Source organism: Camelus ferus, chromosome 8, assembly GCF_009834535.1.
Source record: "Camelus ferus isolate YT-003-E chromosome 8, BCGSAC_Cfer_1.0, whole genome shotgun sequence".
Lineage (NCBI taxonomy): Eukaryota > Metazoa > Chordata > Mammalia > Artiodactyla > Camelidae > Camelus > Camelus ferus.
In genome coordinates, this window is record NC_045703.1 from 17,060,105 (window position 1) to 17,081,826 (window position 21,722).

Consider the following 21,722-nt stretch of genomic DNA (forward strand, 5'->3'; position numbering starts at 1 on the left):
GTGAGCAGGAAATCGATGGTTTGGCTGTGGAGCAGACTGAGTGAGGAGTGGAGGGCAGGGGCGAAGATGACATTGGCGGGTTCCAGTGGGTCGGATTTTAAGCACAGTGAGGATCCTTTGGTGAGCACTGAGCAGGAGTTTGACACTTCTTGCTCTGGCTGCGTATGGAGGATGTAGATGGGAGGAGGGGTGGGAGCTGCTGGGTAGGAGTCCTTGGCTGTGGTCCCTCAGGGAAGTGACCCTGGCTTAGGGTAAGACAGGAAGCAGACAGCCAGAATATACAAGACTCTGCCTTTGCAAAACAGAAAATAAAGTGGCAAAGGTGAACCCTGAAAAGGGAGTGGAATTCTAGCTGAACTGTGAAAGGTTAAATGTGAATTCAACGTGAACATGGAGAGAGGAAGCAGAATGACAGTTCCCGGGAGGTTGGAAGGTGGGGGTGGAGACAGCACGAGTGGGGCGCAGCCCGCTTCCCCTCCTATCCAGAGAGAGCAGGACAAGCATACGTCAGCCCAGGAGAGTGGTTCTCACCCTGGGATCACGTGGGGAGCTTTCACAAACACTGACATCTGGTCCCCACCCCTGGGGAATCTGACCTACTCAGCACGGGGTGTGGTGCGGGCAGGGCTGGAAAGCACCGCTGTAAGATCCTGCAGTGGAAGCTGTTCTACCTGGGAGACGTTGAGTCCAGCAGAGTCTCCTGAAGCAGGCTGAGTGCGTGATTTGAGAGTAGAACAAAGCCATGCTTCTGAGACTTGCTCAGTTCTGGGACGCCTCCGGGATGTTTATGTAAAATACAGGTTCCTGGAGCTCTCCCGAGGAAACACCGATCACTTGTGCCTAGGAATACGTGCATTTAGTATGCTCCTTTTGTGGCAGTGTAGGTTGGGGAAACGTGGATCTTGTGCGAGATCTCGGTGCTTCTGCTTCCTGACAGCGTGAGTGCATGCATCTGCTGGAAGTGAACGTCAGCCTCCGTGGTCTAGCGGGGAGGCACGGGGACTGAGCTAGCTTCAAGGTGCCACCTCAGCAGTGTATGCGTGAGCAGGTGGCAGATGCCCTCGGAAGGTGGCTGGGCTAGGGAGAGACTGGAGGTCTGTGGGGTCTCATCGTAACAGGGGTGAGAGTGTAGAAAGTTGCGTGCCTTGGCATTGGCATGACTGGGAGGCCAGTGAATGTGGTGTATGTCCGACTTCAGGATTTTATCCTTGGTACCAGTTCCTCGTGATATTCATAGCACCCACGTCCTGACGAGTGGAAGTTATGCCGGCAGGATTCACTGGTTCACTTGCCGGTGGGTTGTATTTCATGGTTTGATGTTACTCCGTAACGCTGTGATACTGGCGTCAGTGTAAGCATCCACCACCTCTCAACCTCACGCTTCCTGTTTGTTAGGAAATGGAGTTAGTACTCTGCATTCTACCTGTGTTGCACGTCTTGGCCCTTTAAATGACAGTCCAAAGAGAAACTACTTTTATCAGATCCTCATTTTGTTCTAGTAACTCTTTTCTGTCAGAGGAATTCTTTTGTTCATTTATTCAGCCTCTTTTATTCATCAGCTGTCAGGTGCAAGCAATGTGAAGATGACAGAGAGATAAGATCTGAGCCCTGCCTGGAGAATCGCACTGTCTGCTGGGAGCAAAGTCATGTCACTTACTGCACCCAGTGAGACTGTGCGGTCCAGAGAAAGATACTCGTGTTCAGAGGAGAGAAAGTGATCATTTTGCCTTAGAGAGCAGGGCTTTTAAAAGTCCTGTTGGAGGGAGTTGCTGACCCGGAAGGATGGGTGGATTTAGAACGCTATGATACTAGAGTATTTCAGGCCAGAAGGGACAGTGTAAATTAGGCACACTGGGAATCTACTGGCAAATGGTTTAATTTGACTGTGGCACACAGAGCGGGAAGAGGCATTCCGGAAAATAAGATGAAAAACTAGGTTGGAGCCTATTAAGAAGAGGCGTGACAGCCAGCGGAAAACATACTTTGTTCCGTAGGCAGTAAGGGGCCGTTGGAGACTTTCTGGCAGGCAAGCAGAAGGGAAGCTGACATTTATTGGTGTGTGCTCTGCATGTGCCAAGGAGTGTATTTTCTGAAAGCGGTTCCTCTAGGTGATCTGAGGGATGGTATTCTTCAGGCAGAGTAATTGGGCAGCCGTGTTTAGAGTTGTTAGAGGAGGGAGGAGATTGGAGACAAGAACATCACTGCCACAGCCCAGGCCTTACATGTACTTTTTTTGGCATAGAAATAAAGAGGCGATATGAAAAGGAGTTTTATTTACTGTGTAATATTTATTGAGCTCTTATGCAATATTCTAGGCTCTGGGATATGGCAGTGTACCAGGCAGTCCAAGACTGTCAGAGAGTCCGCATTCTTGTGGGTGAGGCGGATTTCACCAGCAGGAAATGATCGGGCAGTGACGAGTGAGATTTAGAGAATTAAAACAGGAAAATGTGACAGATTGATCTGGTGACTTGTTTAGATTGGGTGTCAGGGAAGGCCACCCGGAAGAAGTGACACTTAAACAGACGCTTGCATGATAACGAGGAACCAGCCTTGAGAAAATCGGGGTTAGGTTGTGGGGAGAGCAGCCCCGGCAGAGGGAACGTTTACTACAAAGGCCCTACAAGGGAACAGACTTACTGATTCCAGGGAACGGAAGGGTGAGGCAGCGTGAGTGTCATTTGTCGGTGCATTACAAAGGGGGGAGTCAAGGAAGAAGTCAGAGTTGACTCTTAGGGTTCAAACATTGGAGAATGGAGAGTGGTAGCACTGTTATTTGGAAATTGGACCAGGCATAAGTGAAGGTGATGATTTGCTCTGGACATGTGTGACTTAATGTGCTGAGGTCAAGCCATGTTGAGATACCAGGGGACTGGAGCTTGGGAGAGGAGGTAGGATTGGAGATCGAGATTTGAGAATCACCCACCTGAAAGAGTTCTTCGAGGCCGTAGGAAAGGTGGGGCTGTCCAGGAAGTTAGAACTGGGGGAGAACGCTCAAGGCTCAACTATGAGGATGGTCTGTACTGGGAACTTAGGGTCGCTTGGGAGAGAGAGACGGGGATAACCAGGAAAGTCCACAGTTTGAACACCTGATGGCAGGGGAATCATACTGTCAAATAGGCCTGAGCCAATTTTACACACAAATATACTGTTTTGTTTTGTGAATCTCATGCGGTGAAGACAATTTAGCTAGGACAGTTATTTCATTAGCTTATCATTTCATGCCTTTGATGTTACTATTCTCTCAGTGTATCCAAAGTTAGAATTGTCATGCAAGCTTCTAGAGCGGTATTAAACAAAGTTCCAGCCTTCTCTTGGTCAGTTTTTCAAACATGCTTTGCAATATGTTAAAATATATCCTTCCAGAGGTACAAGTCAAACAATTGCTTTAAAGTGAAAACTCTCTATTGAAAGATTAATTGTGAAGTATTTCAACATAGCATTTCCAATTTGACCACCAGGTGGCACAAATATTATTTTTAAATTGTTCAGTGCATCAGAACAAGTGAGTGTTTATCATTAATACTAAGAAATCATGGTAAGGAAAAACTATACATACCTGCGATGACATTTCAGTGCATTTGAAGAGATGCTATTTGATTCCACTTTCTCTTAATGTACATATTCAGCAAGTATTCAGACCACCGTCTGCGTGGGAGGGCAGGCATCAGTCAGCAGAGTACCCAGAACAGTGAACTCTGTGTCTACACTCAAGAGTCTCTCCTTTCCATTAGTGAGTCACTGATACATTCAGAACAGGTTGATGGGTGCAGTAATAGAAGAATGTTCAAGATAGCCCAGACCAGTGTGATTTCCTCTGCTTGGGGCCAGCAGAGAAGGTTTCACAGAGGATTTTGAAGCAGGGTTATCAGAGCTAACCACCAGAACACACCAGACAGTGGGGACAACTTGTGCAAATGCATAGTTGTGTGAATAGATGGTGGGTTTTGGTAAACCATATGTAGTTTAATATTGCTTGCATGCAAATAGGAGTGAGGATGGAAATGAGGCTGGAAAAGTGTTCAGGAGCATTGTTTTGTGGGCCAGGCTGAGAAACTTAAGAGGACTCTGTCTTGAAAGGTAAGGGAAGCCTTTGGAAGGTATTAAGGATGAGAATCCTATGATCAAACTGGTGTTTTGGGGGGTGATTCTCAGGAGAGCTGGTTCAGAGTGTGGCCTAGAAGAGGGCGGAACTAGACGCAGGTAGATCAGTTAGGCGAGGGTGTGGCATTAATCAGTGCACGAGATGGTGATGGTGTGAACTAACTGGTGGGAAGGAAGGACAGATTCAGGCATGGCGTGTGATGGTTCATTTTATGCGTCACCTTGGCTGGACCACTGGGTGCCTAGGTATTTGGTCGGAACATTATTTGGGGTGTCTGTGAAGGTGTTTTGGGGTGAGATTAACATTTGAGTCATTAGACTGAGTTAAGCAGGTTGCCCTCCCCGAAGCTGTTGGGCTTCATCCAGTCTGTTGACCTCCTGAGTAGAACAGAAAGGCTGGGTGAGAGAGAATTCCTTCTGCCTGACTGCTTTTGAGCTGGGATGTCAGTATTTTCCTGCCTTTGGACTTGAACTGAAACACTGGCTCTTCTTGGGTGCGGAGCCTGCTCAGTTTCAGACGGGAACTCACACCATCAGCTCTTCTGGTTCGCAGGCCTGTGTAGCTGGCCTGGGACTACACCATTGGCTCCCCTGGGTCTCCAGCTTGCTGACTGCAGACCTTGGAAATGCTCTGTGTCCACAGTCGCATGTGCCAACTCTTCATAATAAATTTATTTCTTTGTCTCTATATATCCTATTGGTTCAGTTCCTCTGGTAGGCCCTAACACATGTGCAGAAGGTAGAATCAGCATAACATGGCCCTTCCCTGTATGCGGAGGATAGAAGAGAAGGGAGTGGAGGGGTCGTCCTGCGGTCAGCTGAGTAGGGAGTACGTAGCACAGATGTGACTTGTATGTTTGTATGTGCAGTGCATGAAGACGACTTGTTCAGGTTTATAAACAAAGTTCATGGGGCTTGCAAGACATGCAAAAAGATGAATTTTAAGCAGTTAGTTCTGATTTTATGAATGAGGTAGGAACTGTAGAAATGGATGAGAAAAGGCATGAAGAATTAATGTGGATGTGAGTATTTTGGAGGGCAGCAGAAAGTGTATTTAATATTCAGGGGTGGGCATTTCTAGGGCAGGATGAGTGGCAGGCGGTCGTTGGCTCTATTTTGTCAGGTACACTTGCGATCCACTCTGAAACAGTAAGTGGAGTAAAAATGGAAATTAACAGCTGAAAGAAAAAGGAAGAGTTATGGCTCAGCAAAATGGAATAGAGGGTCTGTGGGATCCAGTGTAAGGGAGGGACTATAGAAAATTTTAGACAGAATCTGTAGTTTTAATTGATATCTTATTTCATGTGCTTTTGTATGATTTTGCAATTTAGCATTATTTAGATTCTTGACGTCTATAATCACTTAATAATAATAATGTATTTAGCATTTCACAAGTACTAGACTCTGCTTCGTCAGCTTGTATATGTGTGTAGCGTATTATCTCTTTTAAATCTAATAACAAACATGTTAATTAGATCATATCCAGTGACTTGCTGGAAAATTACAGTCCTGAGTCCCTTCAGCCCAGTAAGAAATTAAGAAAGAAGCATCATTTGACTTCTGCTTTACCTTAATCCCTTCTGGAAAAACAGGAATTACAGACGGTTGCAGTTGCATGGCTTCATTTTCTCTCCTCTCCTTTGGGGTGTGATGCTGTGTGAGCCGTGCTTTGAAATTTATGTTGAGAAAAGTCATCCAGGCCACTGAGTGGAATCTGGTTGTGATTATGTAAGATTCATTTAAAGAGACAGGTATTTTCTATTTTCACATTCTGTTACCCAAATAAGGATGGATTATTAAAACTCTTGTTTTTATGAATACTTATTTATTTATGACTATTGCAGCCATTATAAATGTTGATATTCAGTGTCACTGAAATTCTCTCTAAGAAAGCATTTTTTCCCTGTTTCTCTTTTCCATTTTATAAGCGTATATACAACAGTAACATTTGCTCACTATTGTTTATTTTATTAAGCAGTGGGTGATTTCCAGTGCCAATGCTGTTTGTATTCTTCAAAATTTCATCATAGAGGACAAACAGAATAGGAAATAGATTGGTTATTGGTTACAAGAGGTAGTAGCTGCTATAAAAAGTATATCGTTGGCTTCTTGTTAACGAGTGTTCTAAGACGTTGTAATTTGATATTGCAATAACCATATTCTCTCCATCTGCCTTTCTGTCCTGTCCGATCCCTCTTCTCTACCTATGTGGTGGGTTGTGAGTTGCTGAGGAGCTGGTCCTGGCTCACTATGAATATTAAAGGATAAGAGAAGATCTGTCACAGCCAGCGGGAAGTTGTCACTAAGCATTTCCCCTTATAAGGTGTCTTCTGCAGACGAGAGTATTATTCAGTGGGAGGACCACAGAGATAACAAGAGACAGGACTTCTGCCATTCAGGAGCTCATAGACGAGTGGGTAATGTAGAAATTGATGAGTGCTATGAGGGAAATGTACACGAGCTGGTATGGGAGCACACCGGCTTCTCTGCAGTGGTTAGAGAGGGTGATTGGAACTGGAGACCAGTATCTTCCAGGGTTGCTATGAACACCAATTGAATTTTTCCATAAACTGCTTTGTAAAATGAAGTGTGAATATAAGATTCTTCATTTCAGTTTGATAGTGGGACTTTAAGACTGAGAGCCATGTCATATAAAACCTGAGTGTGGTCCTCTCCTGTGGGGAGCCATGCGTTCCTGGAGGGCGCTGAGAGGCGCTGTCCCTCTGTGTGGTTCTCCACTTTGACATCCTCAACGCACGCCCTCGTCACCCTTTTCTGAGAGCACGGAAACAAAACCAGCCGGGAGGAATGGCAGTCGGAGTACCTTCGTGTCAGCAGAGCGCATGCCTGGTTAGAACCACTCAAGTTTGCATCTGTTAGCACCTGGAGATGAGATGGCATGGTTATGACTTGCCAAAAGGCACACCAGTGAGGAGGAAGTGAGAAGCAGAAACGAGAAAGCAGCTGTTGCTTCCCAGTTTAGTTGTCGGGAGAATTCATTTTACGAGTCATCCCTGAAATCACCACCTGTGAAGTTCAGGTTACTTTGATGGAAAATTGAGTAGGTTAATGAAATATTTAAGTTTATGTTCACTTTCAGAGTGGAGAACCATTTTAAATTCCATGAAAGAAATCTGTAAGCTACCTGAATAACGACAGTAGTCCAGTCTCCCTGCTTTACTTTCGTGAAGACTGAGGTGGATGTCTTGAGAAGTTATTTAAATGTTTATCTTTGCTCGTAAGGAAAAGAAAGTGTGTGTTGGCTTAAATGAACATGCTGTCTGCCTGTTCTAACGCAGAAATAGCCACATGCAGTTAAACACGTTGCTGAGCGTTCACTGTTCTGGGTGCCACCACGTGGGTGAAGCTACTGCGTCACCTCCTGACCTTGGAGTACAGATGTTGTAGTGATGGTTAGCAAGCGTGTATTTGCACTTTTATAGTGGTGACAGTAGACGCTTGTTAAGTGAATGCACTCTAAATTAAAGTCAGCCCTCTGGCTCTGTCTCCTCAGCCTCTCATTTTACTGAAGGAAAAAGGGGCAATAAATTAGATAGTTTCAAGTGTATGGTGGGGAGGGGAGAAGATGCTGCTTGTACCATTGTTCTTTTTTTAAGTCTTATTTTTTATTAAAGTGTAGTCGATTTATAATGTTAGTTTCAGGTGTACAACAAAGCGATTCAGTTATATGTGTATATATATAGATTTATATACGCACAGATTCTTTTCCACTACAGCTCATTACAAGAAATTTAATATAGTTCCCTGTGCTGTACAGTAGGCTCTTACTGTTTATCTATTTTATACATAGTAAGGAGTTTGGGATTAACAGATACACATCACCATTATTCTGATGCCCTGTTCAACTAGTCCCCTGGAACCCCTGCCCCAGTCTCCAACTTTAAAAAAAATACAACTGTTGGATGAGATCTTCTTTAACTTTTTATGTGCTGGGGTACTTTTAACATCCCTTCCTGTACATTCTCCCCGTTTCCTTCGGCCACGGAGGAAAACATTACATCCACATCAGTAAGCACAGCCCATCCCCTGGGTCCTCGACTCGGTCCCTCCTGCCTTCTCAGAGCTGGGCCCCACCTGCCCTTTTTATTTTCTCTCCTGTCTCCAGCTTTTGTTTCTCTAGTTCTTCTCTCCTTAGTCTGTAATTGCTCAGGGTTCTCCCAGTTTGTCGTGCCAAGTTTGCCCGTGGTTATTCTCCATGCTGAGCGCTCCTGACCCAGGCCCGCAGGAGTGGCGGCCATTCTTCACTTTCTCTGTTACCTGCTCGTTCGCTCTCCCGCCCACGGTGCTCTGGCCTCTGTCCACCGCCCCGACTGATCACAGCTGCTCTGGACAAGATCATGGATGACTTTCTAGGTGGTCATTCCGGCATATTTTTTCGGCTCTTTGTTTTACTGGACGTCCGTCCCTCCTGCACGTGAGTCTCCTTGAAACCATTTCCTTGACATGCGTGACACAGTCGTTGCTGCTTTTCTTGTGCCCTCTCAGCTGTGCCTTCTCTGTCTCCTTGATGATTGTCCTCTCTCTGTGCAAACCTCAGATGGATACTCCTCAGAGCCCCTCTTTGGTCTTCTGCTCTGGTCACTGCCCATCCTCTCCCCAGGTGATCCTGAGCAATGCATTCTTCCAGGTACCACCCGCACACCAAGGACTCCTAAAGTGTGTTTTCAGTCTAGACCTTTTCCCCATCCTTTGGCTCACATGGCCAGTCTCCAAGTGAATATCTTCACCTAGATCTCCTCCGGTGGCTTCAGAGTTTATGTGACCAAGACTGACTTCTCCTTGTTTCTCCTACACCACTTTTCTGTCTGTAGTTTCACTGATCCCTTGGTAGCACCGTCATCTGCCCAGCCACCTAAGTCAGAACCATGGGCTGCATTTATTCCTGCTTCTACTCTGTGGCCTGCACCCGCGCAGTCAGCTGGCTTCCCTTTATACTGGTTTTCCCCCAGTCAGTCCCTTGCTTTCCAGTCTTCCGCTGCAACTGCCTGGTTCCCTTCTCTCAGCACATGGTGTGAGGGCCGACAGAGGTGACTTTGGACTGATCTCTCCAGTATCTCACTGCGTCCTCCTCCAGTGGGCCCTTCGTAGGGCCAGCAGAGAGCTCTGTGGAGTGAAAATACGACCCTTTCCCTGTCCTGCATCACATCACTTACCGTCCCCTTCCTGCTTCCATTGCCGATACCAGTGTTTCTCAAATGTGGTTTCATAGAAATATGCTTGTGCTTTAGAAAGTTCAATGAGAATTTTTCAATTTTGTGTGTATGTTTTACTGATAATCATTTTACAAACAACGACAACCTTTTATGTGTTTATGATGGCATCTCTGTCAAAGAATGACCTAAGTTACTAAGGTAACCTTAACTTCAGGATGTCTCAGCTAATGTCAGAAGATTCTGGTGGTTATATAATTTCAAGGATCTATGACATATATATGTTTTATATATATAGAAACACACACACATATATATCTATAGATATAGATAGATACACATGCGTAATTACAAATAAATACACATACGTATATAAACCGTTTATGTATTTATTTTTGTGTACCGGGTGTGTGTATGGGTCTGCTCAGAGTTGTCCAAACTGCACTCACTTTCATTCTACCTATTAATTCTGAGACCCTTAATACCTCTTTTAAGATCCTTTAGGACCTGCCCTCTACATATTTCTCCAACTTAATCTTTTACCTTACATTTTCTGTAAAAGAAGCGTGGAAACTGCTTTGGGTCCTTATTTTTACAGTGCTTTTGTTTCCTTCCTGACTCTGTGCTTCTGTGCTTACGCATTTGGTGTATGGAATTCTCTTGTCTTCCTCCATTCCCCTAACTTTAACTTGGAATGCCTCCTTATGCTTTATAAATCTGTTCTACCATCACCTCTTCCAGGATGCACTGCTCTAAGCAGGTTGGGCTGGCCAGTGGTCCTTTTATTTCCCTAGTGCCCTGAGCAGATCTCTGTCTTAGATACACCATATTGTTTTGTAGTTACCTGTTGAAATCTGTACCAGATGGTGACCTCCTTCAGGTTTTGTGGTCTCTCCTCTGTACCTTTCAGGAGTGGCCTTGAATGAGAGACAGTGACCTGCCGATACATGGTGGAGCCCCTCTGCTTTCTACCAGCAAAGTTAAGGCCTTGTCTACAGTCAGGCTAAGCGATTGTATTCACGGTTTCTCCTCTGTTCAGTTTTCACACTACTGCTTCTTCATGTTTCATATGCATTTCATGCTTCATTAAGTGTTTTAAGTTAGAAAAATCAGTATCCAGTTTTTATATGAAGAAATTTTAGCTACAGAAAGATAATGCTGCTTCTATTCCTTTATATTTCAGGGGACCCGTCTTCCCTGTTGCAGGCTCAGGAACCTAGAAGTTCTGAGAACACATCAGCTCCGCTGGAAGATTCTGGGTGTGATTTATCATGTGAGCAGAGAAGCGACCTTTCAGAGATGCCCTGGCATTCTGTGGAGAGCTGCACCCCCACCCCCTTCCCACCACTGCCCATTGGGAAAAGCCATCCTGCTGCTCCGGAAAACCCCCTGTCTTCTCACATGCGATTCTTGCAGCATCTGCTTGAACTGAAGAACTTGACGGACTCGGGGAGTCTGAAAACCGACTTCAGCCACCTTGAAAATGACTCTTCCACAGTGTCCGATTCTGTTTTTCAGTTGTTGGATGGCCTGATCACTTTTTACCGAAAACCCAAACTTCCTTTTTCAAGGTTTTGGACAGAAGCTGTTGATACTTTAGCTAGACTGATCAGTGATGGTAACTTATCTAATCATATTCTTAAAAAGTGTTCCAAGAAGTTGGAAGAATTTGAGAAGACCCTGCTACAGGTTATTTTAAGGACCAGCCATATAAATCGGGTGAGTAATACATCTCTTCTCTGAATGAAATAATCTGTCCGTAATTTTGGTGAACGTGCCCCCTGGGTGATGTCTGTTGTAGGCCCCTAGCCTCGAGGCTCCGAGTATCCAGTTGGACCCCCTTTTGTAGCCATCTGCAGCTCCGACCCGTCCCTGTGGCCCCAGCTCTGGCCTCTGATTGTCGCACCACAGCTCTGTTCTCTAGTGGATGCCTGGAGGCTTAATGCTTCTCCACTTAGAATTACCTTCCTGCTTTTTATTGGCATCCTTGGATTCTTCTCTTTTGTTTCCCTGCCTGCATTTACTTCCTATTGCTTAAAAAGTCTCAATACTTTTCAAAAAACCATGAACACTGAACAGTTTTCCAAACTATAATGCCTATGAGTGCTAAATTCCTCCTGGTGGAATTTAACCTGTTCTGTACTGAATTTGTTCTTTCTCTGGCATTGACTAGAAGATGCCTGGAGGTCAAAGAATATTTTGCCCTTCTTTTGGAATTTCCCTTGTAAGTGGCATGATACCCCATGGACCTTCTTCAGATATCCTCTGCAGGGTTAATTGAATAAATTGTCTGAGGAACACATAAGGTACAGTTGTATTAAGGTTTTTCTTCTCATTTATTTAACATGGCTTAGAAAGGTTGACTCAGGGATTCTCTTCTTACAGGTGACTTTGAGGTGACCTGAAGTTGTTTTGTTGTTTGGCTCTTGAGACATAGTGGAGAGTTTCTGTTTTGTATTTCTGCTTCCTCACTGTCTGATCCTTTGTTTGGAAAACTCCAAACGCCTTTGCATCTTAATCCTTTTTAACTGACTACTAAAATTATCAAAGAGGTGACTAAAAAGTCCATCTAACTTATGCACTGTAATTCACTGTAAGAAAAAGGTTGTTGGACCTTGTTTCTTTTGATACCTCAGTGTCCAGTGTTGGCCTCAGTGTTATAATCTAATGCTAAGAGTTTTTGTACAGTTAGGCAATACCTGAATTTTCAAAACTCTGACAAAATTGAATGAATAAGCTAATTTGTTGCATGTGCATCTGTTTTTTCCTTTTCCATTAAAGTATGATTTGGTCAATATTATGGAAAACTTTACAATTAAGCTTTTGGCATTTTGAAAGATACTGAATTTTCTGTCCAGGAAAGTGAAATTTTTTCCTATCAAATATGTCAATCAGGAATTAAATATCAGATTTTTCATGATATATATCTGAGATAAAGAATTTTTTTCTTTGCATCAGTAAATATCTCAAGTGCTTAATATTCCTTAACCTATTTTTGCATACTTTTGATTTCTTTTTTTAAAACTACTTTAAACAGGTTTTATGTGACTTGGAACCTTCTGGATACTGGCATTTGTATTCCTTACCGGTTACCAGTTGATGTAATTTTTTTCCAGTCTAATCTTTCTCTCACTGAAGGATTGGCCTCCATAGGGTAGCCTTGGGAACTGTGATGGCGCAGACGGGTCTGAAGGGTGTTTTCATACTGTTTGTCACGGTGCAAGCCCTTGCTGACTAGTTGGTCTCAGGGGAAGAATGAGTGGATGGATGGCTTTGTGATTTGGCCAAAATCTAATTCTTATCTTAGTCCTGTGTCTTCACTTGGGTTGAGCTATACTTTACTTACAGTTACCTCTACTGTTCTTGGAGAGGAAATTGTCATTTGGGGAAAGCAGAATCATAAAATTGCTCACTGCATTCACAATTAGGATGATGGTTCATAAATAAGTTTTAGTGACATTATCTCTGGGGATTTTTTTCCTCCCCAGCAAAAGCATCTTAGACTAAATCACTCAAACTTTTGTTATCACTACCAACATCATCATTATTACCATCATCATCTTCTGCCAGATATGTTCACGAGGCTTCTTTATTAGAAAAATTGACTAGCTCTTTATAAATGCTTCCCTGTCTGTTTTAGCTTTCCTCGAGCAATAAAATTTCAAGGAAGAATATGTTCTGATATGAAATATAGGCTAGCTCTTATCGCTGTATGTTTTATTGATACTATTCTTGATTAAAACAAAATACCATAGGTTAGGAAAAGATGTACTTCTTTGGAAAAACTTGTTTCCAGTAGATTGGAAATGTTAAATTCTATTGCTCAAAAACATGAGCCCTGCTATTGATTTTACTAAAGTGAACTTATGTTTGTCCAATGTGATAGGAAAGGATGTGGTATGTGTACTTTAATATTCTGGCCCAGGGATTTCATGTATTTATAATTTATATACAGCCAGGTTTTAAATAAAATATAAATCTTTGACAGCATGTTCTCAACACATTCACTAATAAAATTATTCTGACCATAACTTAGTTTTTCTTTAATGATCAATAAGAACTTGGTAGCTTTCAAAATCTTGAGGTCATCATGGTGAATATCAATTACATCAGGGCTGTATATATATGTGTGTATATATACACACACAGACACGTATATATGCATATTATATACATATATATGTACATATGTATATATACATATTATATGTGTATATATGTATATATTGAAGAAATAGATTGGAGATTGAAATGAGATGCCCTGGAAATTGTTTTGAATGACTCCCTGATTTTAGCCTGGTTGAAATCATTAATAAGTTTAGGGAAAAATGTATGATTTGTAATTCTTCAGGTTCAGATAAACCCTATTTATTTTTGTGCTTTTTAAATAACTTTATATTATGTTTGCTTAATAACAGTTTTTTTTTAGGAATTGTTATCTTAGTCCCGGTCTGTACTATAATTTTAGGTTAACCATTGGTAGGACTAGAAGGTATAACCTACAGTGACATTTGACAGATATGGAAGACACGTGTCTTGAAATCAGATGGTTTACAGGGGTCTTCACTGGGGCTACCCGAGGGGTCCTGGGAAGCAGTCTTGTCTTACCTTGGGTTGAGCTGTCCTCTACCTGCAGGCCCTAGTATGGTACCTTCCTCACTCCCCTGTGTACTTGCTTGGGGTCAGGAGGCTCTGCCTTTGAGTTATTTCATGCCCTTTGTTTGACTGACAGCCTGACCTTTCCTATATTTCCAGACCTCAAAATGTGTTTATTTCTATGACTAGGAACATCACGAGCTAATCCTAGCTTTGTATGGCCACTTATTTCTTTGCAAGCCAGGATATTAACATGGAAGTTTAATACCAGATGGCTTACGGTTCTATTTAGATTTTGCAACAGCTTCTTTGTCTCAATTTTCACTTATTAAAGAGATGGGGATGATTATATTAAGTATAAAACTTGTAGTTATTATTGAGCTTCTTAGATATTTAGCATACATTGCTAAATCTTAGAGACATAGTTACTTAGAAAACATATTCTTCACATTTCTTATTTGTTTAAACCGTAAAACAACTCTTGGGCATATTAATTGTGAAATTGAAAAAAAAAACAATTGACTCCCAAGTAGACATTAAATTCGAATCTTTTATATGTTTGATAAGCAGAATAATGGTCCCCTAGAGATGTCCACATCTTAATCCCTGGAACTATGTTAGTGAGTGGGCAGGGAATTAAGGTTGCTAATCAGCTGACCTTTCCATAAGATGATTCTGGATTACCCAAGTGGGGCCAGTACTCACAGGGTCCTTGTGAGTAAAAGAGAGAGACAAGAGAGTCAGTGTCCAAATCAGACAATTTTGAAGATGCTATGTTGCTCACTTTAGAGATGGAGGAGGGAGCCGTGAGCCAAGAAATGCAGGTTGGAAAAGACAAGGACATGGCCTCCACAGGGAACGCAGGCCTGCCAGCACCTTTCACTTTGGCCTGTGAGGCCCCTTCAGAGTTCTGACCTGCAGAACTGTAACTGAATCAACGTGTGTTTTAAGCCACAGTTTGTAGCAGTTTGGTACAGCAGCAACAGGACATAATGCACTGTGTTTACCATTTTCATAGTGTTTTTGCATCTATTATCTTATTACATATTTATCTAATAACTCTGTGAGATAGGCCTGGTTGCCATCCTTATTTCCATCTGATGGATAAGAAGGATGAGGCTGGGAGAGAATTGCCTGAAGGCCGCACAGCTGGATAGTGGTGCTGTGAACACTAGCCTCGTGTGTTAGGATTGAACGTGCCACTGCACTCCCTCTTCTTTCTCTCTCCCTCAGTCCTCAGATTCTGGGAGGACCCAGATTATAGGATATATGCAGATGTCACTTACACAGTCCTCCTGTCCCCTGCTCTTGTGGTCCTTGTGCTCATCCCTTCCTGTCTGAACTCCTGCAGGAGCCTCGCCTCAGATTCCTGCCTCCCCTGAGCCTTCTCTGATGCACCCACCTTACCACTGTCAGTGACCTTTAACAGACGCTGAAAATCCTTCGTGGCTCCGTGTGGGTTTGTGAGCAAGCACACACTCTTCACCGCGGCCCGCGAGGCTCTTTACAGGCCCGTCAGTCTCTTCGTGTGACCTTTCTCCATTCCATCCTAAAGACTCTTCCCGCGGGTCAGATGGAGTCACCTGTGGTTTCCCTAGTACTTCCTGTTCTGTTCTTCCCCTCTGTGCCCCTGCACCTGTCAGTCCCTTCTTCTGTCCTGACAGTTGTACACACCCTCACGAATTGAGCTCAAGGATGGAAGCCTTCCCTTCTCCCCTGCCTACCTTGCACTGTCTTCCTTGTGCTGATTGAGGAGCATTCCCGGGAATTCACCACCTTGCACATCATCCTGACTGGCTTTTGTCCTCCACTAGATCTGGAGTCTCTGGGCCACATGCCAGGCCATGCTGACTGCGGTGCCTGGTGATGGGGCGGGCGTCTCATTGTGGCCGGTGAGGGTGGGAGTCAAGGCTTCTCACGTGGCCTTGGCTCCGCTGGTGGATGTGGTGTTTTCCTGTGGTGTTTGGTAGCGATTGGGAGGTTCTCTCTGAAAGCTTTCCTTCTTGCTAGGATGCCCCATTTGGGCCTTTGACTGGAGAGAGCAGGCTTTTGTCATTGTTGTTACCTGTGTTTCTGTCTGTGCCATTGGCATTTCTGGGTTGTTGGCTTCTCTTTTGCTCCAAATCTGAGACATACAAAGCAAAAAGAAAACCCGGGAACTCACCATCTGGTCCTTCCTTTGGTTCTCAGGCCCTTAGCCTGTCTGCCTGTCAGCCTTAGGTTTGTTTTAAACGTGATGCCCAGCGGCTTTAGCAGTACTTAGTGAGAGGAGGAGGGATACACAGGTCCTCTTCCCAGAAGTGGAAGCCTGTGAGTGTATTTTAAAATACCTTCAATTCCATACTATTATGACAAAGAACTAGCCCTGCTGCAGCCACCCAGCCCTCAGCCCCACCCGAGACCACCACTGCCAGGTCTTTCCTGCTCTTCTGCCCCCACTTCACCCATGTTTATAAATAAAAGCCTTACACTGCTGTTTCTCAGGTCATTTTCTTTTTATCTGTTCATTTTGTATCATAGAAGACAAAAATGTATGTCTTATGTGGCTGTCCTCTTCCATGTACTCTCCAGTCATAGTTTTATCATAATTTTTAGTTAAATCAGTATCACATATTTTTATTATTATACATATTATATTTTAATATCATTTTATTATTTAATACATTCATATAACTACTATAAACATGTAATTGTTTTTATCATGGAGACATTAATATACAATGATCTCATTTCCTCTTTGTACAGCTGGTTTCTTTTTTCTAAAAATAATTGCTTAGAATATTTTTTTTCCATTTTATTTTTTTCCTACATACCTGTAACTGATGCTTCTTTCAGACACTTTGACAGGGTTGTAAGTGTCCTTTCAGTATAGCCACACAAATTGAGTCATTTATCAGTTTCATCTTTTATTTTATTTTTTTGAAGACACACCTTCTGGAGTCTTCCTGTTCTAATCTGTGCCGAGGCTTCCTGTGTCTCTGCTCAGTTTACTCCAGGGACTTCTTTTAATCACCACCCTGGGAGTTCCCTTTGCTGGTTTCCTGTGCGGTATCTCAGAGTCCCTAGATCTCACTTATGCCTTTCCTTGGTTTAAAACTTCATTTAGGTGATGCACATGCTTCATGAGCTTACTTAGAATGGATTCCTGGGATGTAAACTTTAAAAATATTTGTTTACTTAAAATATTTTATTCCAACTTAAAACTTCATTGCTGGATTAGGCTAGGTTTTTCTGGTTGGGAATCATTTTTCTATAGAAGTTAAAACATTTTCCCACTAACTTCTGGACTTCAGTGTTGCTAATGAGATTTCCAATGTAATTCTGAGTTTAATTCCTTGAATGTGATCTATTCTCCACCCCTGCACACCCACAGAAGCACCTGAGATCTCTCTTGTCCCCTTTGTTTATAACTCCAGGATGGTGTACCTCGATGTGTGTCTTTCAAAATTTCTTTTCTAAGTCCTGGGTGGGTCTTTCAACTTGGGCTCTCATCTTTCAGTTCTAAAAGTTTTTGAACAACTTTTCTCATATATCTCTGCCTTTTATCTTCTCCGTACCCTTTTTCTAGACTAGTTCTTGGTCTGATTCTCTAGATTTCTTGTCTTTTTTTTTTCTTGTACTGTTTATTCTTTTTATTTTTGTTTTTTCTTGAGAGATTTCCTCAACTTTTTCTTCTAGCCATTGTATCGAATTTTTATTTCTGCTGAAATATTTTTTAGTTTCTATGAATTCTTAGTCTTTTGATTGTTCCTTTATAGCTCCCAGTTCTTGTTTATATACAATAATATATAAAATGTTTATATTTTCTTTCTTTTTATTGAGTTATAGTCAGTTTACAATGTTGTGTCAAATTCCAGTGTAGAGCACAATTTTTCAGTTATACATGAACATACGTATATTCATTGTCGCATTCTTTTTCACTGTGAGCTACCTCAAGATCTTGTATATATTTCCCTGTGCTATACAGTATAATCTTGTTTATCTATTCTACATATGCCTGTCAGTATCTATAAATTTTGAAATCCCAGTCTGTCCTTTCCCACCCCCGCCCCTCTGGCAACCACAAGTTTGTATTCTATGTCTATGAGTCTAAAATGTTTATATTTTTTTGCCTCTCTTTTCTTCTGGTCTTGATGTCTGCATCTCAGCTGATCACTGTCTTTTGTATTTGAGGCTTTCCAGTGCCTTGAGCTAATCTGGAAATACGGGCAAGGTCTAAGCGGGCCACCTGACGGATATTACCTAGGGGAGGTGCACTGGCTGCTTGAGCAGAGGCGCTGAGGCAGGAGGAAGCTTGCAGGGCCCTGGAACTGCCATAACTGGGGAGTGTGGTTGGGAAGGAGAGGAGCTTAGCAAGACCTGTACCTAATGTGATGGAGAGGTCCAGATAATGAAAGTTCTTGTATATTCTGTTAAATACTTGAGTTTCTTCTGCAGGCCAGAAGTCTTACGGCATATAATTTAAAATTGCATGTGCAGTTTCGTGTGTAGGAGCGTGTGCTCTTTTTCTAGGAAGGTGCTCCCTAGCTTCCATGTGTTTCTGAAAGGATACTGTGATCCCCAAAAGTAAACAATATCCGGGAAAGCCTTGAGACTGATTTGCACACCCTGCCCAAGTAAATACCTTCTCATCCAAATTCTACCTGCTTTTCAAAGCATGGCTCAAATCTCCCTTCATTCATAATTTCTTCCTTATCAATTTGATCCTGAAATGGACTCCTCTTCTGAAATTCTGTAGCAATTATTATCCACATAATTCACTTTTCGGTTTGCCATATGCTGTCTTATTTCAGTTTATCTAGCATGGCTCAGATTTTTAAAGTATTTTATTGAACCTTTCAAGTGTTTTTATTGCAGAGATTAATAGCTTAAGTTAGCATTCCCAAACTTATTTACTAGCGGTGATCTTTGACAAGATTACTTCAAGTTCCACGTCTATAAAATGGAAACAGTAAATAAGATTCCCTCACAGGGCTGTTGAGAATTTTCAATGAGTAGAAGCAAGCGAAGTGCTTAGCATAATATCTGGTATCACGTACTTCCCTGAGGAGGGGGCTGTATCCTATTTTCTCCACTATTTCTGGTATAATACTGAGCTCATTTTATGAGCAAAATACAATGTTTTTTTAATTGAAAATAAGACAGTGAAAAGAATTGACAAGTTATACTTCACATGCCCGCATACACTTAAATACCATCTACTGTCTTTTGATCGTGTGTTTTTGGGGATGAAGCCTTCCCTCCAGCAGCTCTGTCTTGCTGCCATGTAAGGATTCTCCTGCAGTGCCTCCACGTACCAGGGGCTGGAGAGCATCTCGTGGGGTCACAACTGTCCTTCCACAGCTTCCCGCTGACCGGTCAGCTAATTAGCGGGCATCATGGATATTTTTCTTTCTATCTTAATTATAGAAAATCCACTGTAAATTAACTATTTGAGTGTCATGGTTTCAGTGTCTCTTTGCATCAGTCCCTTCCGGTGGAGCTGTGCTGGGCTACGTCGCTGATGTGGGATTCTGTTGCTATTGATTCTCCCCAGACTGTCGTTTCTACTTGGATCACTAAAGATTTGGCTGTCAGGCATTTTATGGATAAATCTGAAGCTGTCATTCACAAAGTCAGTTGTCTTTTCTCACCAATGTGTATTTCTTAGTTGTATGTTAAAGCTCATTCATGCCATGATGATACCAACCAGTAAAACATTAACTTTTTAATATAATTCTATCCAAGTAGCAGCATTTGTTATAGCTTTTTTTTTTTTTTTTTTTTTTTTTTTGCCGTGAGATACATCATTTTAGTAATGACATAGGCTTTTACTCCTTTGCTGACTTTCCAAAAAGCCTTACCCTCTGCTGTTTCTGTTTTTGTCCTAGGTGTTCATCAGTTACTTAAAGTTTGCCTCAAGGACTTGTAAGGCTGCCCACAGTCTGCTTTGTTTTAGGATGCTCCTGGGGAAACAGAAGTGGGATCTAAGGTTAAGGCTTCAAGCCTCATTTCATTTCTGTGCAGTGTTAAAAACAATCTGGGCTAATGTTCCTGCCCTTGTGCTTTAATTTAATAAGTTTACTGAAACAAGATGTATCATAAACTAAAATCTTAATACTTGTTTGATCACTGCACCAGGGCATAAACCAGACACTCCTCGGGTTTTCAAAGCAGTGTTTAACTTGTAGGTCTCCTGCAAGGAAAGGGGAATAGACAGAACAGAACTTGTTTCGGTTTACTTTCAAAGTATAGTTTCCCCTCCAATTTCTCTTCCTAAGATGTTTAACAGCAGTCTCCCTTCATACTGTGCTTCTCAGCTTGTGAAGAAGCACTTTCCCCTGGAATTTACTACCTGTTCTGGCAACAACTCTGTGTTGTGGTTGATACTAGTATCTTCAGTTTATAATGAAAAAATTGAAGATAGGCAGGTTAAAGAACTCACTGAAGTTACTTAATTTAATTAACCAATCACAGAAGACTTAGGACTCAAACTTACATATATATATGATGACACATTCTTCCCCTCTTCCTACTGTATCTTATTTCCATCATTAATTTTTAAAATTATTCGTGCATTTTTGTCCTAAATGCAAAAGAAGTAAACTGACTTATGTTTATATATTAAAAAACATTCATTGGATATCAGAGGTCTTAGCAATATTTCTTTCAGTTTTACGAAGAAGAATATTTATAGTTTGCATGGATAAGTTGCTGCATTTTATTCTGGACAAAGGTTTATGTTTATAGAGAGCAAAAAAGGAAGAAAGTACTGCTCTGTGTTACAATATAGGGTCATATGTTCCTTTTTTCTTCTTTATTGGCTATAAATAAGTCTGTTGAAAACTTCATAATTGCACGCAGAGTTCTGTAACCCTAGTTTCTAATTAACTGTAAACTATGTGTTTTGCTTATGTCTACATAAAAATTGAAATATCTTCCTTCCTGTTATAATAAGTTTTTTTTGGAATACATTTCAAATTTCTATTTATAAACTTATAAATAGGAATTTTAAGCTATTTTTTTAGTTTATTTTTCCCGTGGAGTTCAGAATCTGCATAAAGTACCCACCCCACATAGTTATCAATACTTATAAGCATTGGAAAAGCTTAAATCATAAGTATCAAATGTGAGCCTTGGAAAAATCGATTTTGAAAATGTGAAATTGCTTCTACTTTATTAATAGGCAATAATGATTTTGAAGCAGAACATGTTTATTTTGAGCATATAATTAACTGTTAACCAATTTACTCGTTTTTTCCATGGTATTTTTCAAGTTGTAGGTCTCTAATACGAAACATGGGACTCCTCTCATGTTCTGGGCGCTCTCACAGATACTGGGTAGATGGAGGAGACACAGTCCCTGACCTAGAGAGCTAGTCGTCGAGATAGCCACTGAATACACGAACAAGTAAACATACAGTGATGTAACAGGTTTGGAAAAAAGAAATGAACAGGGTGCGATGGGAGGGGACAAAAGGGAAGACCTAATTTTGGTTGGTGGGACATGCAAAGCCTCATGGAGGAATTAGCTTTTAAATAGAATGAGAGGGAGTTTGAAGTAAGGACTTTGAAACAGTGGTCATAGCGCATGTCCCTGAGACAGGACGGATGTGAGCATCTGGAAGGAGGCAGTGTACCTGAGCTGAGAGAGGAAGGGCAGAGAGCTGCATAGTGAGTCTGGGAGAGCATGGACTGTAATGGATTGGTAGGATGCCTGCCGTATTAGTTTCCTGGGGCTGCTGGAACAAATTACCACCATCTCAATGGCTTAACAGGAGAAATTTGTTCTCTCACAGTTCTGGTGCCCAGAAACCTGAAATAAAGGTGTTTTTATCTGGAGATACCAGGGGAGAATGTTGGAAGTTTAGA

At 42.0% G+C, this 21,722-nt stretch overlaps 1 protein-coding gene across 1 annotated transcript in view; it reads left to right on the forward strand.

Annotated features, from left to right (window-relative positions):
- The window catches only part of MEI4 (meiotic double-stranded break formation protein 4), a 157,859-nt gene that overhangs the window by 38,188 nt on the left and 97,949 nt on the right, over window positions 1–21,722 (forward strand). The window contains 1 exon segment of the mRNA XM_032484497.1: window positions 10,459–10,994. Within this exon segment, the coding sequence (XP_032340388.1) occupies window positions 10,459–10,994 (536 nt within the window).